This window comes from Antrostomus carolinensis, unplaced genomic scaffold, assembly GCF_000700745.2.
Source record: "Antrostomus carolinensis isolate BGI_N321 unplaced genomic scaffold, ASM70074v2 scaffold4850, whole genome shotgun sequence".
Taxonomy (NCBI): domain Eukaryota; kingdom Metazoa; phylum Chordata; class Aves; order Caprimulgiformes; family Caprimulgidae; genus Antrostomus; species Antrostomus carolinensis.
The window spans coordinates 27,174-49,703 of record NW_010287606.1 but is presented as its reverse complement, the minus strand read 5'-3'; the positions used below and the strand labels follow the sequence as shown (position 1 = coordinate 49,703).

Here is a 22,530-nt window from a genome sequence, read left to right as displayed (position 1 = left end):
TGTCCTTTTTAAAGTTGTGAGATTATTTGTATATCAGTTGCCACAATTAATTAACCAATTGCCTAAAAGGAGGTGGATGTTACCAATAGTTCATTCAATGGTTTAAAGAAAATGTAGGAAGATCCAATATCACTATTTTTTTTGCCTAATTCTTTGTTTTGATATATTGAACAAGACAAATGAACATTTTTTTTTCAATTCTGTGTCTACATTTAATAGAATCATCCAGTAAACAATAGATGATAAATGGTAGTAACTGACAAGCAATAAACAGCAATGTAAGCTGTGCATCAGCTTCAAAGCACGTCAAGCTCAGACTAACTAAAACCAAATCCTGTTCTTGCATTAAAAAACTCAATTGCTTTTAGAAATTGATTGGCAAGACAGAGATGTTGTGGGGGCGTATCCCCTTCTTATTTTTTGGCCACTTGATTTATCACCTTGAATCACCTTGCTTAAACTTTCAATGTTGCAATATGTTGGGCTGGTTTGGTTTTTTAGCCCAACAGTTCCCAATAAGGCTTTCAATTAAAATCTGAAAGGAATGTTCTTGCCCATTAATTGTTTCTAGAGTAAATGAAGATGAAAAGTAGTTGGACACAGCAATAATAAATACCAGAGCTTACAGAGTTTAACTAGACTCTACTTAGGCTGTAGCTTATAGTGACTAGATACATATAGAACTAGGAGGACAGTGAACCAAGTGTAACTCCTAGAGCTAGCCTGTCTTAGAAACAACGGGCATTAGCCCAAATATATTAAAGCAGCGCTCAGCCTCTTTTCCAACCCAGAAAGCAGCAGAGGGGGGAAGCCCACACCAGACAATCCTGTGCAGCGCTACCACAATCGCTTTCCTTTTCAATCAAATAAATGAATGCTTAAAGGTAAGAGCAAGTTTTACCATGTTTGTTTCTCACTCCCCCTGATTATTTTCTATCTGTGTGTAGAGCTGTTTGGTATTGATTGCACAGATCACTTTCCTGTGTCTCACAGAAAATGTAATTATAGGGACAGGAATGGTGTGTTGCAGGAGAGTGCTTTAAAATTCTGCTAGCAGAAAAATGAATCATCATTATGTGGAACCTACTTACCATCTGGTATCAGACGGGCTGGGAAAAACTCTCAGGAATTAACAGCAACTTACTGGTTAAGGAAATGGGGAGTCCTGACAGAAAAGGTTGGTAAATAAAACCGAAGTAATAAGAAATTAATGTAGTTTCTTACAGTGGGTGGGAAATGAGTCCTAGAAATAGTTGTGTTTACATAGAGGATGCAGAGTCTTTTGTTTCATGTAGCACATTTTAGCTTCTTAACATTATTTCAGCAGGTTTACATGGCTTTTTTTTAATAAGTACTTTTTTTATATGAGACCAAATGTTTACTGTTTCTCTATTTTATGGTATCATTTGATTATAGTAATTTTGTTGTTTAGCTGGCATGTATCACTGCTTCTACAGCTTTCCAAGCAGTGTCCCAGAAAAAAAAAAAAAAAAGAAAAAAGAGTATTGTTATTACTACTATGATGTGAGGTAAAATATCCTAAGATCTCCAGGAGTGTCAGTGCTTGGACTGAGTCACATCTTTCTGTTCTGTCTCAGCTGCTACACCACAGTCTCTCCTACCTTCCCCACCTCTGGCTCGCATCCTCCTCTCCCATTTGGCTGTGCTGAAGATGAGGGAGGACTGGCCACTGGTGGGGCTGCCTTCCTCCTCCACCATACCTCGTATCTCCAGCATGTGAGGGTCACCTCTCCCCACACTGGTGCTGTCACAGCCCTGCACAAGCCAAAGGCAGAGCCACCAGACAGACGTCCTGCAGCTCTTGCTGCCTTCTCCACCATCACCACCTGAAGTCACACCTGCCTGCCTGGTACAGCCCCATCCTCTCGGATGCCACACGTAAGTCCAGGGAGAGCTGGTGAGGACTTGCTGCTGCCTCCACACCTCTCCTTTAGCACTGCCTTGCCTGTGACCTTAACCCCACTGACCCCAAATTATTGCTCTTTCAGCAAGGCAATATTCAGGCCCACACCTGGCAGGTCTGTTGGGCCCAAATAATTTGTTTGCCCAGAAACAAAGCACTGTTGAGCCTCACCCACTGATGGCCACTCAAAAATAACCACAAAAGTTCCCCTAACAAAAGCTATGAGAAACTCCAGGCCTACACTAAGTCTTAGAGGACTCAGGGGTATCTCCTGAGTTGTGAGAATTTTAAAATAAATCAATTTTTCTGAAAACATGATCTTTTGAAATAACTTGTCTGTCTTTGTGATGGGACATCATCAGCTTCCTCTGCATTTATGACGTCAAGAACCTGGAAAGAGAAATTTGACTGGGCTGAAGGATAAAAGCTCCAGCACTACACATGTAATGTGTTTTACTTGTAGACATCATCACTGTGCTTTTTAAGTGTTTTAAGATCAAAAGTAGCACTTTTATTTTTAAATGAGACTTAGTCTTTAACTCACAGTAATGTATGATAATCTCTCTGCTCAGTGTTTGCATAGAATTTTCTTCTTAACGTGACATTTTAATTTGAAGACAAGTATTTCAGAAATTAGTTACACCTCTTACAGAAGCACAAACCAAAATGACTAAACGTCTATTAACAGCATATGATCAGGCAGTGCTATAAAATTTGTGGGGTTTGTTTGTTTGTTTGTTTTTGGGGGGTTTTTTTACAAGTACATAAGCTTGGATGAAGCCAAGTGAATACAATTTGCATGAATAAGGAAAACAATGCAGGAAGTGAACATACACAGATGAAAACACAAGCCTAGCTGCAGAATGTGCATATAACACCATTTGTAATCCCTTCCCTATTCTGGAACCCCTAAATCAATAACTGCTAACTGGGTAAGACTGTGCAGCACTCACTCTTCCTATTGCTGTTATCACTACAAGAATGATCTTAAAATTCTTTCTGGTTTGCCTTATTTTCATAACAAAAAATACCCCTCAACAGTGTATCTGAAGAACATATTCTCCCATGAACTGCAATAATACAACCTTTCCTTAATGCAAGTAGTGGTAAACTTGTAAGAATATTCGGATCCCTGTATTTGTACAATGCCATCGTAGTTCATTAACAGCAAAACAGCAATCATTTAAAAAATATTTTTATTTGAAGCTGTCTGGAAATATTCCTGTGATTAATGGGGGAGAAGAGAACATGTTTGCTTCACACTGTAATGATCATCAGGTACTATTAACCATCACCACATCCACTCATTTCAGGCGACACTTGTGAGGCAGATTCATAACCCGGTTTTGAACAGGGCCAAGTGTGAGCTCAGCACCACAACCCTTCTGCCCCCACAACGGTCCTGCTGGGTCGCAGGGTCCCCTGGGCAGGCTGCCTGGACAGGGTTGGCTTTCCGTGAAGAAATCCACTCTGCAGCTGGCTACGACTAATAATAATTTCCCAGACTAAACAAAGGCCATTTTTATCATCAGAAGGTGAATAAAGGCCCGTTAGGTAGGAAGCATTATTGTTTTATTGAGTGTTAAATCAATCAAGCTGGTGACCCAATGGGATAACATATGCTTAAATTTAAGCAAATGCTTAAGTGCCTTACTAGAGAGACCAATGCCTGATACCTTGCCGGATTCAGTGCTTAGTGAAAATTCATGTTTTGCTCTAACATTTGAGACACTTCACTTCCCATTCTGAAAACTGCACATATACAAGCCATCGGCTCTGATGCAGTCATGCAGAAGTGGTAGTTATTTCCAGCTCTAGGAAAAAAACACAGGAGAAGCACACAGCTGAAGTGCGCTTCAGAAAACAAAATCTAGTTAAATGGATTAATATATAGTGATCTTCATTTTAAAAAAAGGGAAACAAGGAGGTAAGATTCACTCTTGGAATGATTCTGATTTAAATTAAAGATTCATAAAGTTCAGTAATTAAGTGCTTAACAGAAATCTATGTGATGTTGATAAATCATTTGCTATGTTTGCCATGTGTATAAATTTGCTGTGATTTATGGCTCATTAAAATTATTTTTCTGAGATTTCCCCCTTCTTCCCATTCACCCTAACCCTATTCTCCTACAGCAGCAGCCAGTTTTTACTCTGCCTGTTATGATGCTTTGCTATCACTGAAGATATTTATTCACTTGTTTGTGTGAAAGGTAAGAAACAAAAATATAGAGGGTGTTGAGGGAAATATGTTAGTTCTACTATTGTCATATGCTAAAAAACTAATAGTAGTATGAAAATAGAGCTTCTTCTTTATTAACGTCCTGAATTTAACTACCATGTTCATAATGTGCTTTGAAAACATTTGGGGCAGTTTTTCTTAAAAACCAAACCAAACCAAAACCACCCCATCCTAAGAGATTTAAGTAAGAAGCACAGTCTTAAAACCCAGAAGGAATAAAACCCAAACATGGTGATAGTTATTTGAAGGCATGGTGAAAATGAGGCAACGTTACAGAATTTGTAGTGGATGGAAAGGAGCGAGGAAGATGATGCAGCTGGTTTATGGCCATCCCACCAGTTGCTAGCTGAAGACCTTGCTGTTGGCCAAGGCCACTCAGCCTGTGTGATGGTTCCTCTGGACCAAATGACATTGTGATATCCCCAGTAGTGTTCTGGTTGTCACCTGGTGGCAGCTGCCAGAAACTCATCACATGAGTGAGATCCATGAAAGGCAGGCTCATAGTTTCAGCTGCTGCCTCTGTCTCCTTGTGCACTGGGTACTTATTAGCATCCCCCACAGGCCCTGAGGAAGCTTCTTCCAGACTGATTTTGTGGAGAGATTGAGGTTCTGGTAACGGCAGGTCCTCAAGAAGATGAACATTGTAACCTTTAACATCCACTTTTATGGGTAGATTCTTGAGGGATCCTGTTGCAAATGAGGTAGAACTAAGGTCATATTTATTAGGCTGATGAAGGTTCAGGTTGGCAGGAACGGCTGTTGAGCATGGTGTGGGATGGACAGCTGGAAGGCTGTCTGCACAGCCCATCCTTTGCAAATGAGGAGAAGGCTCAAGAGGAAGAGCAGTTTGTAAGCTTGCCTGGGAATGAAGATGTGAACAGTTGTATTCCTCTGATTCCGAACTATTTAAAATCCCATTCTGCACAGAGACCCGTTCAGGAAAAGGGGACAGTACGCTGGTATCTTCCTTCAGTCTGAATGGAAAAAGCTGGTCAAGGAGACCCACTGAGTCACCATTCTGCAACCTGCTCTTCAGCAGTTCTTGTGGATGAGTCTTCCTAGTATGGCGAGTCAAGTGGTCCTTCCGCCCAAACCTCTGGGCGCAAAACTGGCACAGAAAGTCTTTGCAGCCTGTGTGAACTACCATGTGCCGCCGCACGTCTTTACGCGTATAGAAGTGACGCTCACAGTGGTCACACTTATGTTTCTTTTCCTTGGTGTTGCCAGTTGGTTTCCCTGCGTGGCTTTTGAGGTGTTCCAACAAAACTTCAGTGCCGCCAAACTCCTGGGCACATACCCTACAGGTAAGGTCCCCACTGGTGGCTGCGTGAAGAGCCAAGTGTCTCTTATAGCCTAGTTTGGTGTGGTACTTCTTACCACACTCTTCACACTTGAAGGCCATCTTGTTAGGGTCATGAGTCTGAAGATGATTCTTTAAATGGTCTTTCCTGTGAAAGGTCTTTTCACAGTAGCCACACTGGTGAGATTTCTGTGGAGAATGAGTGGCTGAGTGCCTAAGACCAAAAGAAGAAAAAAGTTATTTGTATTTACATTCACTCTAGTACACGGTGCAGCTTCAAGACTTGAAAACGCTGTCACTCTTGAAGGAAGGCATTTTCACAAGTTCCCCAGTTATCAATAAAAGCCTAGCTTCTTTTCAGGGGAAGGGGGTAATGTGTTAAATCATAAAGCATACAGGTTAAAATTGCTCAACATCATATTTTTGAGTAGCCACAGCAACTGAGGGAGATTAGTTTTCTCCTATTCTACCACAACAGGAATAATAAAAACTGGAACTAGGGGATTAAGTGGCACTAGGACACTCAAGAAGAAAAAGATGTCCTTGTTTTTTTCCCCACACACCCACCAGAAAAGGAGTGCCTTCAGAGCTGTACCTGAGCAATTTATATTTGGAAATGAAGGCTTTTGTGCATCCGTGCTGTGAACACTTGTAGGGGCGCTCCCCTTTGTGCATGTAAGTGTGGACTGTGAGCTTGTCAATGGAATCAAATATCTTCCCACAGAGTCGGCAAGGGTAACTCTCTGGCTGCTTCACTTCTCTTCCCTTCAACAGTGAAGACCGGCCATTTCTCCATTTAGGTATAAACCTCACCAGAGCATCACAAGTGCTTCCTGAGCTGGCACAGGAAATGGCCCCGTAGCACTGGGCAATGCTTTTGCCTAATGCCGCTCCTCTCAGTTTCCCTTTGAGTTTGCTTTTTGCTTTTACGGGTCCTAATTTATTTGGTGGTCTGAACCTGGTGGTAAGGACTCGGTCTTTATGGATGCACTGGTGAGATTCTAGCAGAGCAAAAGTTGCAAAAGTGCCTCTACAGCTGGAGCATATCCAAGGGTCTACAGGCTCTTTCTGCAAGGAGAACAGAAACAGGTCTTTCTTATTAGCCGTTCTAAGAAAAGGTCATATTCTTCACACTGACCCTACCTCTTCTGGACTTTCCCAAGACCTGTCACTGTCCTTAGTGATATTTACTTCAATGCACTACCACACAACTGTTCAGCTGTAAATGGATTCTCTCTAGGAGTCTACAAACTAGGAAGGAAAAAAAAAAAGGTTGTCTAAATACCGATTTCCATGTTTTTGTTTAGCATTTACTGTAACAGCCCCGAGTCCTTCAACTCTGTTTATCTGTGCTTACTGAATTTCCAAGCCTCTACATTTGTTCCTTTTATGGAATTACTCATAAAAGCAGTTGCGAATTGTACTTTATCCTCAGACTGACACAATTTATCTGCTATTGCAATCATACAAAAATTGCGTGGGTTTCTACACACAAATGTAGTTTAGCTGCACAGGATTTCCTTATGTTTTGGGCTGACTTCATGCTTTACCAAACGGCAATGGTCAACGCCTCCAGGAGAGACTTCCTCACTTAGCTTGACATTTGGCGTTAGACTTTCTTAAACTCAATAAAAAACACTTTAGTTTTGGGGTTCTTAAGCCTATCCTGACTTAGAGGCATTGAAACATAGAAGTTTTTTGGCAAGCAATGCATTATTTGGAAGTATTATTTCTGTGGAAATAAGAGCTCTACTGGATTCAGTTGGATTCACTTTAAATATTGACATTTTAAAAACTCCAGTAAAAACAATTACAAAAAAAACCCAGTCACTGATTAAAAGTACTTCCAGTTAATACATGACCATGCACTTCCTTAGCTGTGTCTGTATTTTTACTTCAGCTTCCCATAAACTGTCCTTACTTTCCCTTGATCTTGGGCTAGCTTGCTCTGGAGAACCTGGTGAAGCTATGCTGACTCTGTCTCTATTTACAGACAGATCCCTCCTCTACCTTATCTATGTCTGATGCTGTGGCCCTCCCACCCCTTCTTTCCTGGGTATACTCTAAAGCCCTCATATGCAAATGCAACAACAGGGTTACTTCCCTTCCTGGAGCACCTCTGCATTCCTGGTTCTATCACATTCCCTGTTTAACACTTCCTGCTAGCTTAGGTATCAATCTTCATGGTCATGTCTTCAACACTTACGAGCTTCTGCTATCAATTTAAGGATTCCTACTATCATGCAGAGGGAAGGTATTGGGATTAGAAGAGAAGGGTTATTGCACAGTGCATTATCTGACCAACCAGTCAGAGCATAACAAGGGGGAACTGGTGAAATAAGTCTGAGACTGGACAGCTTGGTTATCTGCAAATTCATACCAATCTTAAGTCTTTCCAACACATCCCACTGGTCTCACTTACTTCTGGCTATATCTAGTGGCTCCACTGGATTACAAAGACAAGAGAGGACGAGCAGCCTTTCTCTGAGTAGCTGTTTGGTTAAAATCGCTCTTGGTTTTGTGTTAGCCTACTTCTCTATAGTCTACTCTAGCATTACCAGAGTTACATAAACAGAGAAACCATGTAAATTGTCATTTACTATGTCTGGTGATGGCTTGAATGCAGATTAGGGGTACTTACTGCTACTGGAGGCAAAGGACAGACATCAGATTCTTCTTTAATGAAGACTGCAGAAGCTTCCATAAATTTGGCATAATCGGCAGCATACCATACTTTCAGTTCTGTGTGGGGCTCAATTGGCTGTGAATGGAAGAAAACAGCATGTTTACTTGTGCCAATTTTCCTATGCCAAATAATACTGAAGGTTGGAGTTGGGGGTGTGTGCAATTTGTGTCCCCACTGAAGTTGCATTCTTTGAATCTGTTTAAATTCTTGGTAACTTAGTTTCAAGATTCAAGCACTTTCTGGGCATTACTATCCACTAGGGTTTGACACCTTCACAGTTTCTAAAAGCAGAAATGCCTGTGTACAGAGATTTTCTGGGGACAGCAGCAGGAGGGGTGCCTCAGCCCTCATGACCTTTGCTCAGTGACATCTATTTGTCTGTGATGTTCAGACATCCAGCAGTCTTTCCAAGCAATATCCCACGCCTCTTTCTCAATATTTAAAATCCCACTGAACACAACACTTAACTACAAGGCACAGGCAAAGGAAAAATGCATCATGAATGCACAACAGCTTGGATGCCTCCTGGATGTGTTGCACTCACAGAGCGTGGGGTCCAGAGTCAACCAGTATGTGGACTGCAAGTCAAACTTGCATGTTTCCAGGCACTGGCTTTAATGTGTCAGGCTCACTATGCATGTGCTTTATTGTACCTCTGCCCTCCTTCCACTGAAGCCTTCCCATGCAGGTCTAAGTGAGCCCATAATCTGCAGTCTCCCATCCAGTCATGCCTGCCCAAATCTTTCCTTGGACTGGACTATGACCTCCTCTGACAAATATTTTCAGTCAATAATACAGCAAATAGAAAAAGAGAGGAGCGATTACACTCACTGGCTAAAGATCTAATAGTTATTTAAAAGTAAAGGAGAAAACTAACTTTGGGTTCATGATTTACATGACTCCCTGGCCCTGTACACAAGTTTCTTCATCTATAACACAAAACAACATTGCTGCAACAGTCGTAGAGCCAATCTGCATTATACTTGTAGCTTTATTTAAACTGAACTAAATTTGTGCCACTAAAAAGACCAAACTAGCCTGGAAGCAGAGCAGCTGAGTCTTATTCCACAAAAATGTGACATCCTAAAATGCACTTATTTTTTAACATTGGTGTTGGATAAGCATGGTAGATGAAAGACAACTTAGACTGTGAATGCTGACAGGTAACTGCGTGTATAATGTTGAAAAATGAACTTTTGAACTCCCAAGCACAAGCCTGCTTGCTAACTACAACCAGTATGCATTGGTTGTATGTTTTCATAACACCTGGCCTAAACAGAAATGGTACATGCTGAATTCTCCACTCAACAAAGGACATGAGGCAGAGCCACCAACCTGGAGGCTGGTCATGCATTGTGCTCCTGCATATAGTCTATTTAGATGGAGAGAACCAAGCCTGGGGGAGCTCTACAGAGACAAATGCCTGGGGATGCCCCAGGACCTTGGCCAGTGTCACTCAAGACTGGTACCCACAAACAGCTGCACAGCATGATACTGTCATGACCTTCTGCCTGACACTCCTGGACCAGCAGCAATCTCTTCTGTGGGAAGCTGAGACCTAGTCGACGTGACTTTGGAGGGAGAGCAAGTGCATCAGTGTGTGAAATAGTCAAGTAAGGAAAAAGCCCTAATCTCAGTAAAACTGAGATTAAACAGCATTATCCAAACCCACTACAAGCTGTCATTTACTCTGTCTCACCCGTGACAATAAGAGAAAGCTACGGCAGCACCCACATGAAACTCTCCTGTGATGAGAGAGAGACAGCAACCATGGATGATTTTTACTTCTTCATAATTCTGTCCTGTTTTAAAGCACTCATTTCTAGGGACTGCAGTCATTAGTTCAGCAAGTACACTAACAGTGCTTTTAGTATGCCATTTACATGTATGTTTTTGTAGCTGCAGTTCCATGTCACTGAAATCCCATCTCTTTGTAAATCCAGTGGGGAGAGGAGCCAATCCTTCTACTCCCAACTTAACAGACTTTATTCAGAATATCTTGAGAAAATATCTTCCTAACTAGCCCTAAGGCAGCCTCACACCGTGACCAGCAGGGTGTGCCTAAGTGTAACAAAAGGCTATCATTTTTGCTGACCAGGACAAAATCTGTAGCCTGAATGATACTGGGACTGAGAAGAAACAAAACCAATGTAATTCCCTATGATACACAGCACAGTAAAAGTTACAAGACACATTCCTTATCCTGATAATCTTCATGTCAGTATATAGGATGCAACTCTTCGTTAATGCCAATGAGCAGAGTTCTGCTGAAGTCAACAGAGAGCTGGTTCAATAGTACTTAAATTACACTGGAAATTGTAAGTTACCAGTTCATAACTACAACTTCTTAAAAAAGCATTTTTTAATGCTTCCCAAATATAGCATTATTAGTCCTGTCAGTTCTACAAGTATAGCGTGCATTTAAAATGAAATTGAAATCTCAAATGGTTTGGACTGCATCAGATTCTCAAACACAGCCTAAACAATGTCTCAGATTAGCATATCCTGTTTTACACTGGTTTTTTTTTTAATGAATTATTTTAATAATTGTATTAATTAAAATGCTGGATTTTAACCCCACAGTAACTTCTTCTGACTAATGTTCTCTCTTTTTTTCTTTTTAATGTTGCTCACAATGATATACAAGCACTAACTTAAGAATAAAAAAGGAAAACAATGAATGTTCAACATACAGACTTCAGTTTCCTGAGCGTACAAAAGAGTAAGTTCTGATTTAAACAAACTTTGCCTGAGAAAGTGGCCAAAACAACAAAAAACAAGACTGTATGTTCCAGTGTCATTTATAAATACAGAGTACTTTGTTCTCTCTACTGAGACAAAGATGTAGTCCAGAATCTCTATCATAAACTGAGGATTTCATGGCAACATTGCAGTATTCTAAGTTGTGCAGTTAAGTCTTCAGATTTAATGGGAGTGGAAAACAGTACGATTCTACTTAGCACCCTGTTCCTGAGCACCTGGAAATGTGCTCAGAATATGCCGTGTGTCCAAAAATGTAATGAAGGAAAGGATGTGTTTGTTCTTTCCAGGATGAAGTACTGTTGAATGTAACAATGCTAGATAATCTCACCATGTACCTATCTGGAGCTGAAGAACATTACAACATTCACATTTAAACATTGCCATCATGAATGATATTTCTTGTTTCTCTCTGCTCAGTTTCTTCACTACTCGTAACAGCACGTACACACCGCCTTTTACTGGCAAACCCCATACGCTGCTTGCTTTGCTATGGATTAAGTGATATAAAAGGAGGTATGTAATAAAGATCAGAATATAATCAATCTTTCATCTGTAAAAGGGTAAGCTTTTCAGAACCTTTGCCTATAAATCTCCGTCTGGATGACAGGTGCAGCAATGTGGGTTTAACTACCTTAACAGTTGTGAAGTAGACTTCTCCACAGTGCTGGTAAGCCACAAGGGTCTGTTCTTCTTGGTTCCGGGCTAGCCGGACAAACATCATCCAGTTTCCACAGTCTTCATTGGGAGTGTCCAGAAAGTACTTCCCTCCATCTTTCAATACCTGAAACAAAAGGGGAGCATAGGAGAAAGAACATGATAAAACCAAGTCCTATATAGAGGCACATTAGTTTTCTTTAACTTGGAATCATGGCTATCAGTTATTTACCCTGTCTTGGTCATATGTCCTTTGAAATCATGGTTGTTTTGAAATAGATCACTCTTAAAGAACATTGAGTGCAAAAGAAAGTGAAGAACGAATACGTGCCGAGGCACCCAACTACTAAAATACCTGTAAGCCTTTGTATGTATTTCCAGTTTATATTTCATCATTTTTGTGTTATATAAAGATAATATTATAAGAACTAAGTGCAGGCAGGTAGAAAGATAAGCTTTATGCCTTAATGTACTTCCTGAGTACTTGATAATCTCAAACATCAGTGCTGTATTAACGCTACATTTTGCAGGGAACAATTGTATAACTTGTGTAACAAGTCCAGAGAGGTAACATACAATATAATGGCATTTTAACAGTCTTCTCTTTTTCCCCTTACCAATGCAAAAGTAAACACAAATGAACAACTGTGCCAGAAAGATCTCTTTTTGCTTTATCTCATTCTTCCTAGATTCCTTTCTGAGGGAATGCCTCTATGAAGCAAACACTCCCAACCTCACACAAGACAGTTGCTTTTCTGCAACACAAGTCTTGATCACGGACTGCTGACACAGCACAACAGATGTAAGCACAGCATGTATCTGTTCTACTAACCACTTAAGGGAGCAACTAATTGCAAAAGAAGTTGCATTTCCATTGCTTCCAGGAACTATTTTACCTAACCTTGTCACATTTATGATGAAAACACCTGCCTGTTGGACAAGTTTGGTCACATATTCAGAATGCTGCTAGGGAGAAGTCAAGGCAGCTACTGCTGCCATGTAGGAAACCTGGGACTCTAGTCTCCTCTTCTGAAGAAACAGTGCATTCATCAGCGAGAGCTCTGCTTATCACTGTATACTTCCAAGCAAACGTGGCTGACTGATAAAGGAAAGGGTGTGGTTTACAATGGCTTGGTGAAAGGGAAGGAACTGGGTGCTTAGCTCATCCGTGCTCGCATGCTTGTTAGAGAATTACATTTTCTGCATTTGTAAGAGTTAAAGTGTCTCATAAAAAGATGGAAAAAACTTAGTTATGGAGAAGAACAAATCCTCTCTGGTGTCAACATGCCATGAAAATTCCACAAAAGGACAGTGTTAACATTCCTGGCAGACCATTCACATGATTTCCATGAACAAATTAAGTTTACATCAATTACTGAAGCTGTTACTTTTGCTCTCAAATTAAATCACAGAACTATCAGTATCTATGCCTTCCTCCACAACACACACAGTGTTTTCCAGCCCCAAGCTTCTGGAAGAAGCTCAAAGACAAAAAACATGTTACAAGGCAGCTGCTGCTGCTCCCTCTTGCCTGGGGAGTGAGAGGGCCTGATACCAAACCCAGGCTCTGGAAGAACTGTGACCTGTTGGGAAGTCCTGATGGAGGCTGTGGTTTGACTACAGACACTCTGTATGACAGAGGTGGGCCTAGCCATGACTCTGTGCAGCAAAATGTGCAAAGACCGGGGCGTGGAAGATTATAATGAACTATCACTCCTAACAAATTCCTGTGGGAAAGGATGTGCATGCAGATATGTCTACGCTAGGCTAGTCCTGAGAGACCACTATTCATGCTGGATAAAGTACAAACAATAGTGTCATGGTCCAGATGAAATGACCAATATCTGTGCATGCACCAAGGGATGGTACCAGCCCTAAATAACAATCTGACTAAATAAACTGAGTGAGTGCATTGTATGTCAAAGTTTATATATAATCACATCATTAAGAAGTGTTTCCCCATCCCTGCATTGTTTCTCCGTACTAAGCAGGTGCCTTACTGCATATTTCTGCCACTATTGCTAAGTCAGTGCACAAACTTAACCCTCCCAGTGGCATGGTGTTAAGCATAAATCCTTTTGTTTTATCTGAGAAGGCAGCCCTATCCTTGGATACTTCCAGTAGCTGTGCTCTGTGAAAAGTTTATCAAGAGCTGTTAGACTGACAGGTAAATCACCCTGGAAGTGGTAAAACTAGAAAGCAGGAAAGCAAACTTCTAGAAAACACAATATACAGGAACATTTTGGTACTTCAGGTTATGCTGTGCTGTCTAATAATGTGATTTACAGTCACACATACAGATCAGAAGTACAATTAATTAACTAAATCGGACGGCAAATTGACTGGTTCAACTACATAAACACATACGAACTGTTAAAGACACATATGCACTTCATAGTAAGCCTCTGGGTTTTTACCTGCAGCACTAGCCTGCTCTCATCATAGCGGGTCAATTTTGTAGACAGTTGACCAACATAAGGACCAAACTGTGTTCTCTTCTGTATTACTTTCTTTGCAAATACTCCAAGGACTGTGAATCAAAAAAAAGACCAGTCTAATATTAATATAGACATCACAAACCATTTCTTGTATATTTACAGTTGTGAAAATGGAGATAAACACAATAGTGCAGAACACATCAATTCTTCTAGACAAATAACCCAGGTAAATAATTCTAACAAAAAGAATCTGAAAAGGATGTAAATATGTACAGGATTTTTTTTCTTTTTAATGGGTACTACACTGAATACAAAAATGCCTAAAATACATGACAAGATATTAAACTGAGGATGCAATACAAATGTGTTGATACTCTTCAATCTACAAACTGATGTTATCATAGTGCTCTGCTTGCTGGCATAATTTATGAGGTTGTTCTCTCCCAGTATGAGTGCAGAGAATCTATAAAAACCATCCTACTTATTCCCCTGCCTAATACCAATGGTGCATCACAACAGGCATCTTGTCATTCTCTTTCTGAAATGCAATCTAGACACTAATGATGTAGTTCCCTTCTTCAAGTTTGGGTATTCAAATTTCCCTGCCCTCAGAAGGAAACAACAGTCTTTCTATAATATGAACTGAAGATGCTGCAAAAGGTAAATTAACCCTCTGTGGTCTTTTGATTTTGCAGAGGGTGGATGAGGGATGTTATTTACCATTTTGTTTCTGACTTCTTATTGAATACTCTTTCCTGTTTTGCATGCTTGGGGAAAAGAAAAAAATATGTAATAGTGCACGGCCGTTACTATTAGCTACAAATTCAACATTCATTAAACTTGTATTGACTGAACAGAGCTAACTGATTGCTCACAGCTAAATGTCACACCAGCTCTGGCTAATGTCCTGCCATCAGTCTACGCATCGAGGTTACTAGAAATCAGTCACAGAAAACAGGAGCTGAATGTGAGCTTTAGCTGTGCTCAGCTGAAAATAAAGTAGTCTCCAGACGGTTAATACCCAATGATTATGCCTTGAGTTATTCACGAAAAACAAGCCAGTGTTAGGACTTTCACCTCCTCTTTCTCAAGTGTGGGAAAAAGAGGTCAAATACTTACTCTGCTGGTTTCCAGCTCGCAGCTCCAACACTCGCAAAGTGAGGTAATGAGGTAGGGTGAGACGGGCTCGGCTAGGAATAACCCTATCTTTAGCCCTGATGAGTGGTCCGTGGAGTCTGCATTCTCCTATAAGGCTTTTACCGCAATCCTCACACCCTACAAATCCAGAAAAGGGAAGCTGTTACTAAAAATGACATACTGCTCTCCAGTTTAGTCTCTTCTAATTTCGTCACCTTGAGAAGACATCTTGAGTTACCAATGCTTTTCTTTACACCACTGTTCTACATTAGGTAGTGAAAAGAGTATCTGCAAGCCAAAACTGAAATAGGAAGGTTTGAAATAAAACCTCCAGTTTGTGCATTCTCTCCTGTGCAAACTGGTGAGTCTTGACCTCCCAAGATTTATACGCAAGCTCATCTGGAGGTGTCACAAAGCATGCCTTTGGCGACTAGGATGACAGCAAAACTGGAGCTCGCAGTATGCACACCTATAAACAAAGGTGCGTATATTTATATAGAAATGAGAAGGGCAAAGTTGTTAGTAATAACCAAAGTAATTTGCAGAGGTCCAAGGAATCCAGGAAAGATCACTGTGACTTTGTGAGCCTGCACAGACCTTTCGCAGGAGAAGAGAAGACCCGCAGTGCACCATGAAAAATGAGTACGATGGGTCTTTCAGACACAACTCAGCTGACAGTCACGCAAGGGCAGCCTTCTCATAGACACTGCTGCCTGTGGAAGCAAGCAAAAGGGGCACTCCACATCTCCCAGTCACTGGTTCACAGTAATGACCATCTGCAGGCTGAACACACGAACCATCCAGAAAAGTCATTAATGAGAAATACATGTCTGCAAACTGACTTTCTCCCAGCACAGTGAGATATTTTTGGTTCAGTGTAGCTCAAACTGGTTGCCAGGGAAACTCATCTGGAGCAGCGACACAACTGAGCAACGATACTCTCCAGCAGAAGGTCATCCCAGCACTGGTGTCACACAGGGCAATGGGAAAAACGGGACTTCTTGCTCAAAACCTTTTTATAGACAGTAGAAACCAAACCAGCGTGCCAAAACCACTTTATGACGGAGTTAAAAGGAAAAGCTGGTATTGGTCATCCATGACTACCTCGGTGTTTTTTACTTCTGAAAACTTTGCTGAGCTAGTCTATTCAGTAAGTGACAATAAGGAGCAGAAGAGGGGAGCCAGAACACCCGAGAGTCCAAGGGAGCCATGGGACGCCGTAGCAGAGACTGGGGAAGGAGAGATGTGGCTTCACCAGAGAGGGGTTCGTAGCCAAAGAGAAGTCAAGAGAAGCATTAGGGCTCAGGAGACACTAGCTGGAGAGGCATCAGAGATAGTCTTTGAGAAAGGACAGGAGCACCATAAATGCCATATTCAGGGTGGTTCAAAAAGGTTTCAGTCTGTAAACAGAAGTAGGCACTTGACTAAATTACGCGCCTCAAAAGTCTAGTTCAAAATCTCCCCAAATAAGCCTGAAGTGTTTCTACTGAGTTCTTTGGGCTCTCCATCAACTCTAAACGAAGAGGTAGACTTGCATGTTGGTCAGGCTGCAGGCACTGCAGTAGTCCATGTTTGTCAATAATGTGGGGACCACGTGATAGTTTTCTTTTGCCATGGCTCCCAGACTACACACCTGCACTATGAATAGCTGAAATATGTGATTTTTTTTTTTTTTGCTAGTGCTACAGATAAAGCACATGCCACTCTACACCCATCACTTAAAATGCATAAAAAATAAGTAATACAGCTGCAAGGCAGATTTTTCTTGTTACACACTGTTTTATGTACCTGAAAAGTCCTTTATAGCTCAGCTGCAAGAAAAAAAACATTTTCTTGGCGATATAACTTAATTGGCTTTTAAAGAAATTGCCAACAATCTATGTCTTCTGAAGGCAACAAAATTATGAGGGCTTCCTGAGCTTACCTAGAATAATAGTGACTTTGTCTCAAGTCAAACAGCTCCTGCTTGGTGAGTCGTTGTATGCAAACTGCCGAAAAGCATTACCGAAACAAAAACGGAGACAAAGAACCGCTGTTAGAGGGAGGATGTATCTAATCGTAAAGTACACGACCTTATCAATCCATACCATGCTCCTGTGATTCATCACAACCGAGCTCCTGAGCAAACCTTCCAGGGCAGTGCCTTCTGCAGAGGCCCCAGGGTGGGCAGCTTGTAGGGAGGCTGGAAAGTTTGGAAAGGGAAAAAGGGTCCCCTTGAATTGGTCTCCAAATTCAGCACTGGTGCCCTGTTAGGTAACGTGCCTTGGTCCTCCAGAGCCAAGACGTAAGGTCTGAAATGATTCACACGGTGCAAGTGCTAGGGAGGGTGCTCCTCCAAAATCAGGGAGGAGCATCCAAACAGGTGCTGAACACGCCACCGAGCTTAGGGGCCCCAGGAGACACGCCTCACCTGCACGGCAAAGCCGTCGGCTTGCCCTGAACGAAATGAGCTGCACAGCTGGAAGTGGGTTTTAGGCACCTTGCTAGTAGGGCTTGGGATTCTGACCTGGCATCATGGCACGGCACCTTGAAATACCTGGAGCTGCCCAAGGCTTGTTCTAGGATTTTATGTGCTTCATTAGATGGGATAAGAAGATAACTAGAGGATTCAGTTATTTAACAGGCATCCCAGAATTACATTCACTACACAGTATTTCTGACCCCACACCAGCATGTTAGTACCCTGACTCTGAATTTAATCCACACTAAAAATTGCCAGGTGTACCAGAAGCAAGGATTGGGCCACTGTAAATATAACAATTTTAGGGACTGCCCTGGGGAACGGGAGTCTTTGTAATTTCTTCCCCCAAACTAACAGTGCAAAACTGTCAAATTCAGATTCTTCCTTGGAGATAATTACAGAGCAATTCACGATCCTTTGTACTTCAATACTAAATTACAGATGTCGTCGGCAAAGGAAGGTATGCATTATCATAGCTGCAGCATGGCATTGGTCTGCAAAGCTCACACACCTTTAATACTTCACTTTAACTTGGCTGCTTAAGTAAAATGTATTTTTTTCAACAACAGTCTCAGAACACACTCTAACCTGTTCTGAAATAGAGCATCCAGCTATATCCAGTCATATTAGCACTAGGAATGAAATACACTTGGTTAGAAAAATCACTTTCTGTGAAGAAGATTTTTTCTGCTTCTTGTTAGGCACTTTAGTTCCTCACTTGATGCTTTTACAGTTTCCCTGATCCCTTAAATTGTATTTACACAAACAAAATTAACGGATTTAAAGTCACATTTACAGGAATACTTGATAATGTGCAAGCATGCAAGAAAAAGTAAACCTGTCTCTGTTCCTCTGCTTTGCTGTGATTTAGATGAGTACGCAACAAAAAGAAATAAACAAGATTCACAGGAGTTACAAACTGTTAAAAAACAGACCGTGTCATTTTACTATATCTTTGGAGCAGCAGTGCTATATTTTTATCTAGAGGGTATTTCTTCGTTCTTGCTCTATGCCTTTGCAACGACTGTGAAAAAGTTCCAAAAATTGCCTTTTTTATCTACCTGTAGAAAGCTACACAAGGTAATAGATGCTGTAGCTGATAAAATTTTTATTTTGCTGAACTCCACTGCAGCAGTGAGCAGGCACGTGTACAGAAGAGCCCAGCACGAGTGCGGGTGACTCGGAGCAGGGAGCGGGTGCCCAGCCACCACCTTGTCACATGGACGAGGTGCTCGTGCCCTGTTAACCACCGCTGGATGGGCTAAGAGAAGGGGGTACATCTCCTGTATGCCCCCAGCCTGGTACCCCTGCCCCTGAATGCATCTGCTCCCACTTCTGTCCAACCATTGGGAGGCATGGTCAGCAGCTATGGCTTTCTCCTGCTCTTTGGGTCACCCCAAAAATGACACCGGCTGCCTGCAGGATGCACGCCCTCCACAGGGGCTGACCGCAAAAGCCCACCACGCGAGGCTGACCGCAACGCTGGTGGCCGCCTTCCCAAGGAGGAGAGCGGGCTGTGAGTGTGGCTCACCTGTACCGTCCTCCCCACGGTGGTGCTTCCCCTCAGTCCAGGTCTAGGTGACAGCTCTCATTTGCTGTGGACTACAGCCTAGCAGCCCCAGCAGCCAGCTTGCCTTCTCCTCTAGACGGCTCTGGGGCCAGCCAGGCTGCACGGGGACAAACTCCCGCAGCCAGCAGTAGCCAGGCTGGTGCGGCGGGTGGGGCACGCTGGACTCAAACACCGTTAACAATCTGGGGTTTCCAAAACAGCGGCACCATCCGAGCACTGTGCCACCCCCACAGGCACAAGCCCAGCCTTGGGGAGAGCTCATTAGCGTGGGCGAGGAGCCACAGGCTGCGGTTACACCAAGTCCTGCTGCAGAGATAACGGAGCTATACATAGCCATACTAGGAACTACAATCACTGCTGGGGTAGCTCGAGCATACCACGGGCTCCTTAACCAATCAGCGGCTGAATACCACGTTTTAAAACCAGTTTGCTAAAAACTAGATGCCTATCAGGCATTCCTTCCTCTGCTTTCTCCAACCCTCTGAGGAGATCTTATAGTGGCCTTCCAGTACCTGAAGGGGGCCTACAAGAAAGCTGGGGAAGGACTTTTCATAAGGGCAGTTAATGACAGAACAAGGGGAAATGGGTTTAAACTGAAAGAGGGGAGGTTTAGATTAGATATTAGGAAGAAGTTCTTCACTATGAGGGTAGTGAGACACTGGAACGGGTTGCCCAGAGAAGCTGTGGATGCCCCCTCCCTGGAAGTGTTCAAGGCCAGGCTGGATGAGGCTTTGAGCAACCTGGTCTAGTGGAAGGTGTCCCTGCTGATGGCAGGGGGGTTGGAACTGGATGATCTTTAAGGTCCCTTCCAACCCAAATCATTCTATGATTCTATGATTTAACCTCTACTTTCAAGCAAGACTTTACGGTACCTGAACGCTTCAGTGGCCCAGAAGATGCCCGTGGTATGGTTTACGTGCGCTGTGAAGGTGGAGGTAAATCATTCCTTTCAAAATGTCCACTTTGAGCAAAGACGACCCACAAGAAACGATCGTCCGGCTGAGCAGTGCTCGACATTTGCTGCGCTGTTTTGCAGCATTAGAATTAGCTTCCGTGCGCAGAGGGAACAAAGATCAGTGTACACAGTGGTCCAAATCCGAGCCTAATTACAATCATAAGATTTGCATAGCAAACAACAGTAATTTATCACAGAGTAAAACTGCACTGCTCCGTTAGCCTCGTTCAGCTTTCACGTAGAGGAACGCTGCATACGTACCCTGTGGACATTATCTGTCTAACATATATTTGCATGTGCAGTATGCAAGTCTTGGTTCTTCTTACACAAAGGTACACGAGGTTTATCCTGCTCTGTGGTTTGTTCTGAAGCACTCACTTGCTGGAAAAGCTTAAAAACTGCGTTCCACACTATAATTTATTTGGCAAAAATTCAAAGTACTCAATTAGTAAACAGTTAATCCTAAGTTATTTTCCCATTATTGTGGGCCACTGCCACGCATCTCCTCTGTAAAGCACATTTATGAAAGAAGCCTTACATGTCCTAAGTTGGATGTGCAAAGTACATCTACAAAGGAGCTGAAGCTCTTAACTGATTGAGAATTCATCCTATTTACATTACAGTAAAATAGAACTTGTTATAATTAACAGAATTCAGAAATTAATTCAAATCCCATTAACCTCTGATATTTTGTCATGCTAAATTTTCTACTGACTGATTTTCAGTTTTTAACTGTAATAACTGATCCCTAGTCCAACACAAAAATAGGTGAACATTTCTTCAATGTCTCCTTTCCATGTCTCTTCTATCCCATACAACAAAACTTTATATTAGCAGAGAGTTACAACTGCCCAGCTCTGCAAGGAAAAAAAGAAAAATAAATCAGGAAACCACACTCTGGGCGGACTTTGCAATTGCAATTGCTCACCTGAGCAAAGACTGCAAACTCACATATTCATTATTTGTGAATTTCCATAATCCCACATCCAAAATAACAGCCCAAAAAATAAGAAGGAGGTGGGGAGAAGGGCAGAAAAGAAGATTGACTCCTAAGCACCTGAGAGGAAAACTTTAAATAGACTTCAAGCAGTGAGTTTGACACAAAGAGACCCTGAAGCTTCACAGTCTCTACCTGATGGCACCAGCACAGACACTGCGGGATGGACGTGCTGCTGGGGCAGCATCGGTTCCCTTACCAAGGCCTTGTGCTGCCAACTGCCATCCTCAGGCTTGAAGGCAAGTGGACCAGAGCCCCTGAGATGCTGGTGGAGGGGGAGGAGGAGTCCTGGTCCTGCACAGGGGTGGGCAGCACCCTGTGAGGGAACGCCTACGCCTCTTTTGGGGCCCCCTCTCCCGTGGGAGGGGAACAGTAGGTGGTTCGCAAACATCCCATCAATCTTTCTTAACATTAAACATATTCACAGGAACATGACCTCACTCTACTAAAATGTAAAACTTGAAAAATGAGTTACTACATTTGGAGACAGAAACAGAGAAATAAACCAGCAAACGTGCCTTACTGCCATTCCATACATTCAACCAGAACAGCAGGTCGAGCCAATTCCCTAAAGCTGGGACCCAGCACTGCAGGTGAGCCTGCCCTTAAGGCATCCTGACCCATCTGCAGTGACACTTTCTCCTTCACCTTGCCTCCATCCTCCCTGTGCTCCTGCCTTTGTTCCCAAGAGGTAAGAAGATTCATAGGGAGGGTACATCCTCGGGTCTCCAGCTGTGAGAGATCATCCATCAGGTCACTCTCTCCTGCCTCACAGCAGTATGATCCTGTCCAGCACAGGATGCCTCTAGAAGGGAGGCTCAGCACTTACCTGGCTGTAAAGGAATCTTCTAACACAAAGCATGCATGCATTTTCCTGGCAGACACAAACAAGTATGTAAACTCTTTGGAACTCCCAAAACTATTTGTTATACAAACATATAAATGATAACAACAACTATGATTCATTACTAATTCCTAACAGGGAGTAATCATGATGACAGTCGAGCACATCTGGGAACAGTAAGTTTTTTGCCTGGTGACCATGAAGTACTATGACAGGCATAGCCAGAAGCAATTTAACCAGCTTCCCATAAAAAGCCATCCTCCCACCAACCCCAATAAGGCTCCTTCATCTAGTAAATCTCAGGAGCACAACGTCTAGAGAAGCCTCGAGGAGCACAGCCAGGCTGTGAAATTCAGCAGTGTGACTGCTCACAGCAGCTCTGGCCAGTTCCTGTGCAGCAGAAGGATACCTGTGCTCTGCTGTACCTTACAAACTTCACAGCTAAGAGGGGGAAAAAAAAAAAAGTTACTTTCACTGTTTGAACACCTGAAAGGGTAATAATTTACAGGACATTTCTGCTAACTTAAAGGGAAAAACCCCCCCAAAACCAAAAAAAACCC

The 22,530-nt window shown here is 42.4% G+C and overlaps 2 protein-coding genes across 2 annotated transcripts; both read right to left on the bottom strand.

Annotated features, from left to right (window-relative positions):
• Positions 1-4,403: 4,403 nt before the first annotated feature.
• On the bottom strand, positions 4,404-5,567 carry PLAGL1 (PLAG1 like zinc finger 1). The gene has a single exon (XM_010163440.1). The coding sequence runs from the start codon at positions 5,565-5,567 to the stop codon at positions 4,404-4,406; it is 1,164 nt and encodes a 387-aa protein (XP_010161742.1).
• Positions 5,511-21,876, bottom strand: LOC104521432 (PR domain zinc finger protein 15). Its single transcript, XM_010163428.2, has 6 exons — positions 21,663-21,876; positions 15,126-15,281; positions 13,986-14,098; positions 11,546-11,695; positions 8,107-8,226; positions 5,511-5,679 (listed from the first exon to the last, which is right to left on the bottom strand). The coding sequence occupies exons 1-6, from the start codon at positions 21,874-21,876 to the stop codon at positions 5,629-5,631; spliced, it is 804 nt and encodes a 267-aa protein (XP_010161730.2). The 3' UTR covers positions 5,511-5,628.
• Positions 21,877-22,530: the final 654 nt, after the last annotated feature.

Bases quoted from the DNA above. Each gene is read 5' to 3' on its own strand.
- LOC104521432 (XM_010163428.2), bottom strand. From the start codon at position 21,876: ATGGATGATCTCTCACAGCTGGAGACCCGAGGATGTACCCTCCCTATG. The intron at 15,282-21,662 runs GTATGGAATGGC...CTGGATTTGTAG, and splicing joins ACCTGCTGTTCTGGTTGAAT to GGTGTGAGGATTGCGGTAAA. The intron at 5,680-8,106 runs GTAAGTACCCCT...TTTTGGTCTTAG, and splicing joins GTCCTTTGCCTCCAGTAGCA to GCACTCAGCCACTCATTCTC.
- PLAGL1 (XM_010163440.1), bottom strand. From the start codon at position 5,567: ATGGCCTTCAAGTGTGAAGAGTGTGGTAAGAAGTACCACACCAAACTA.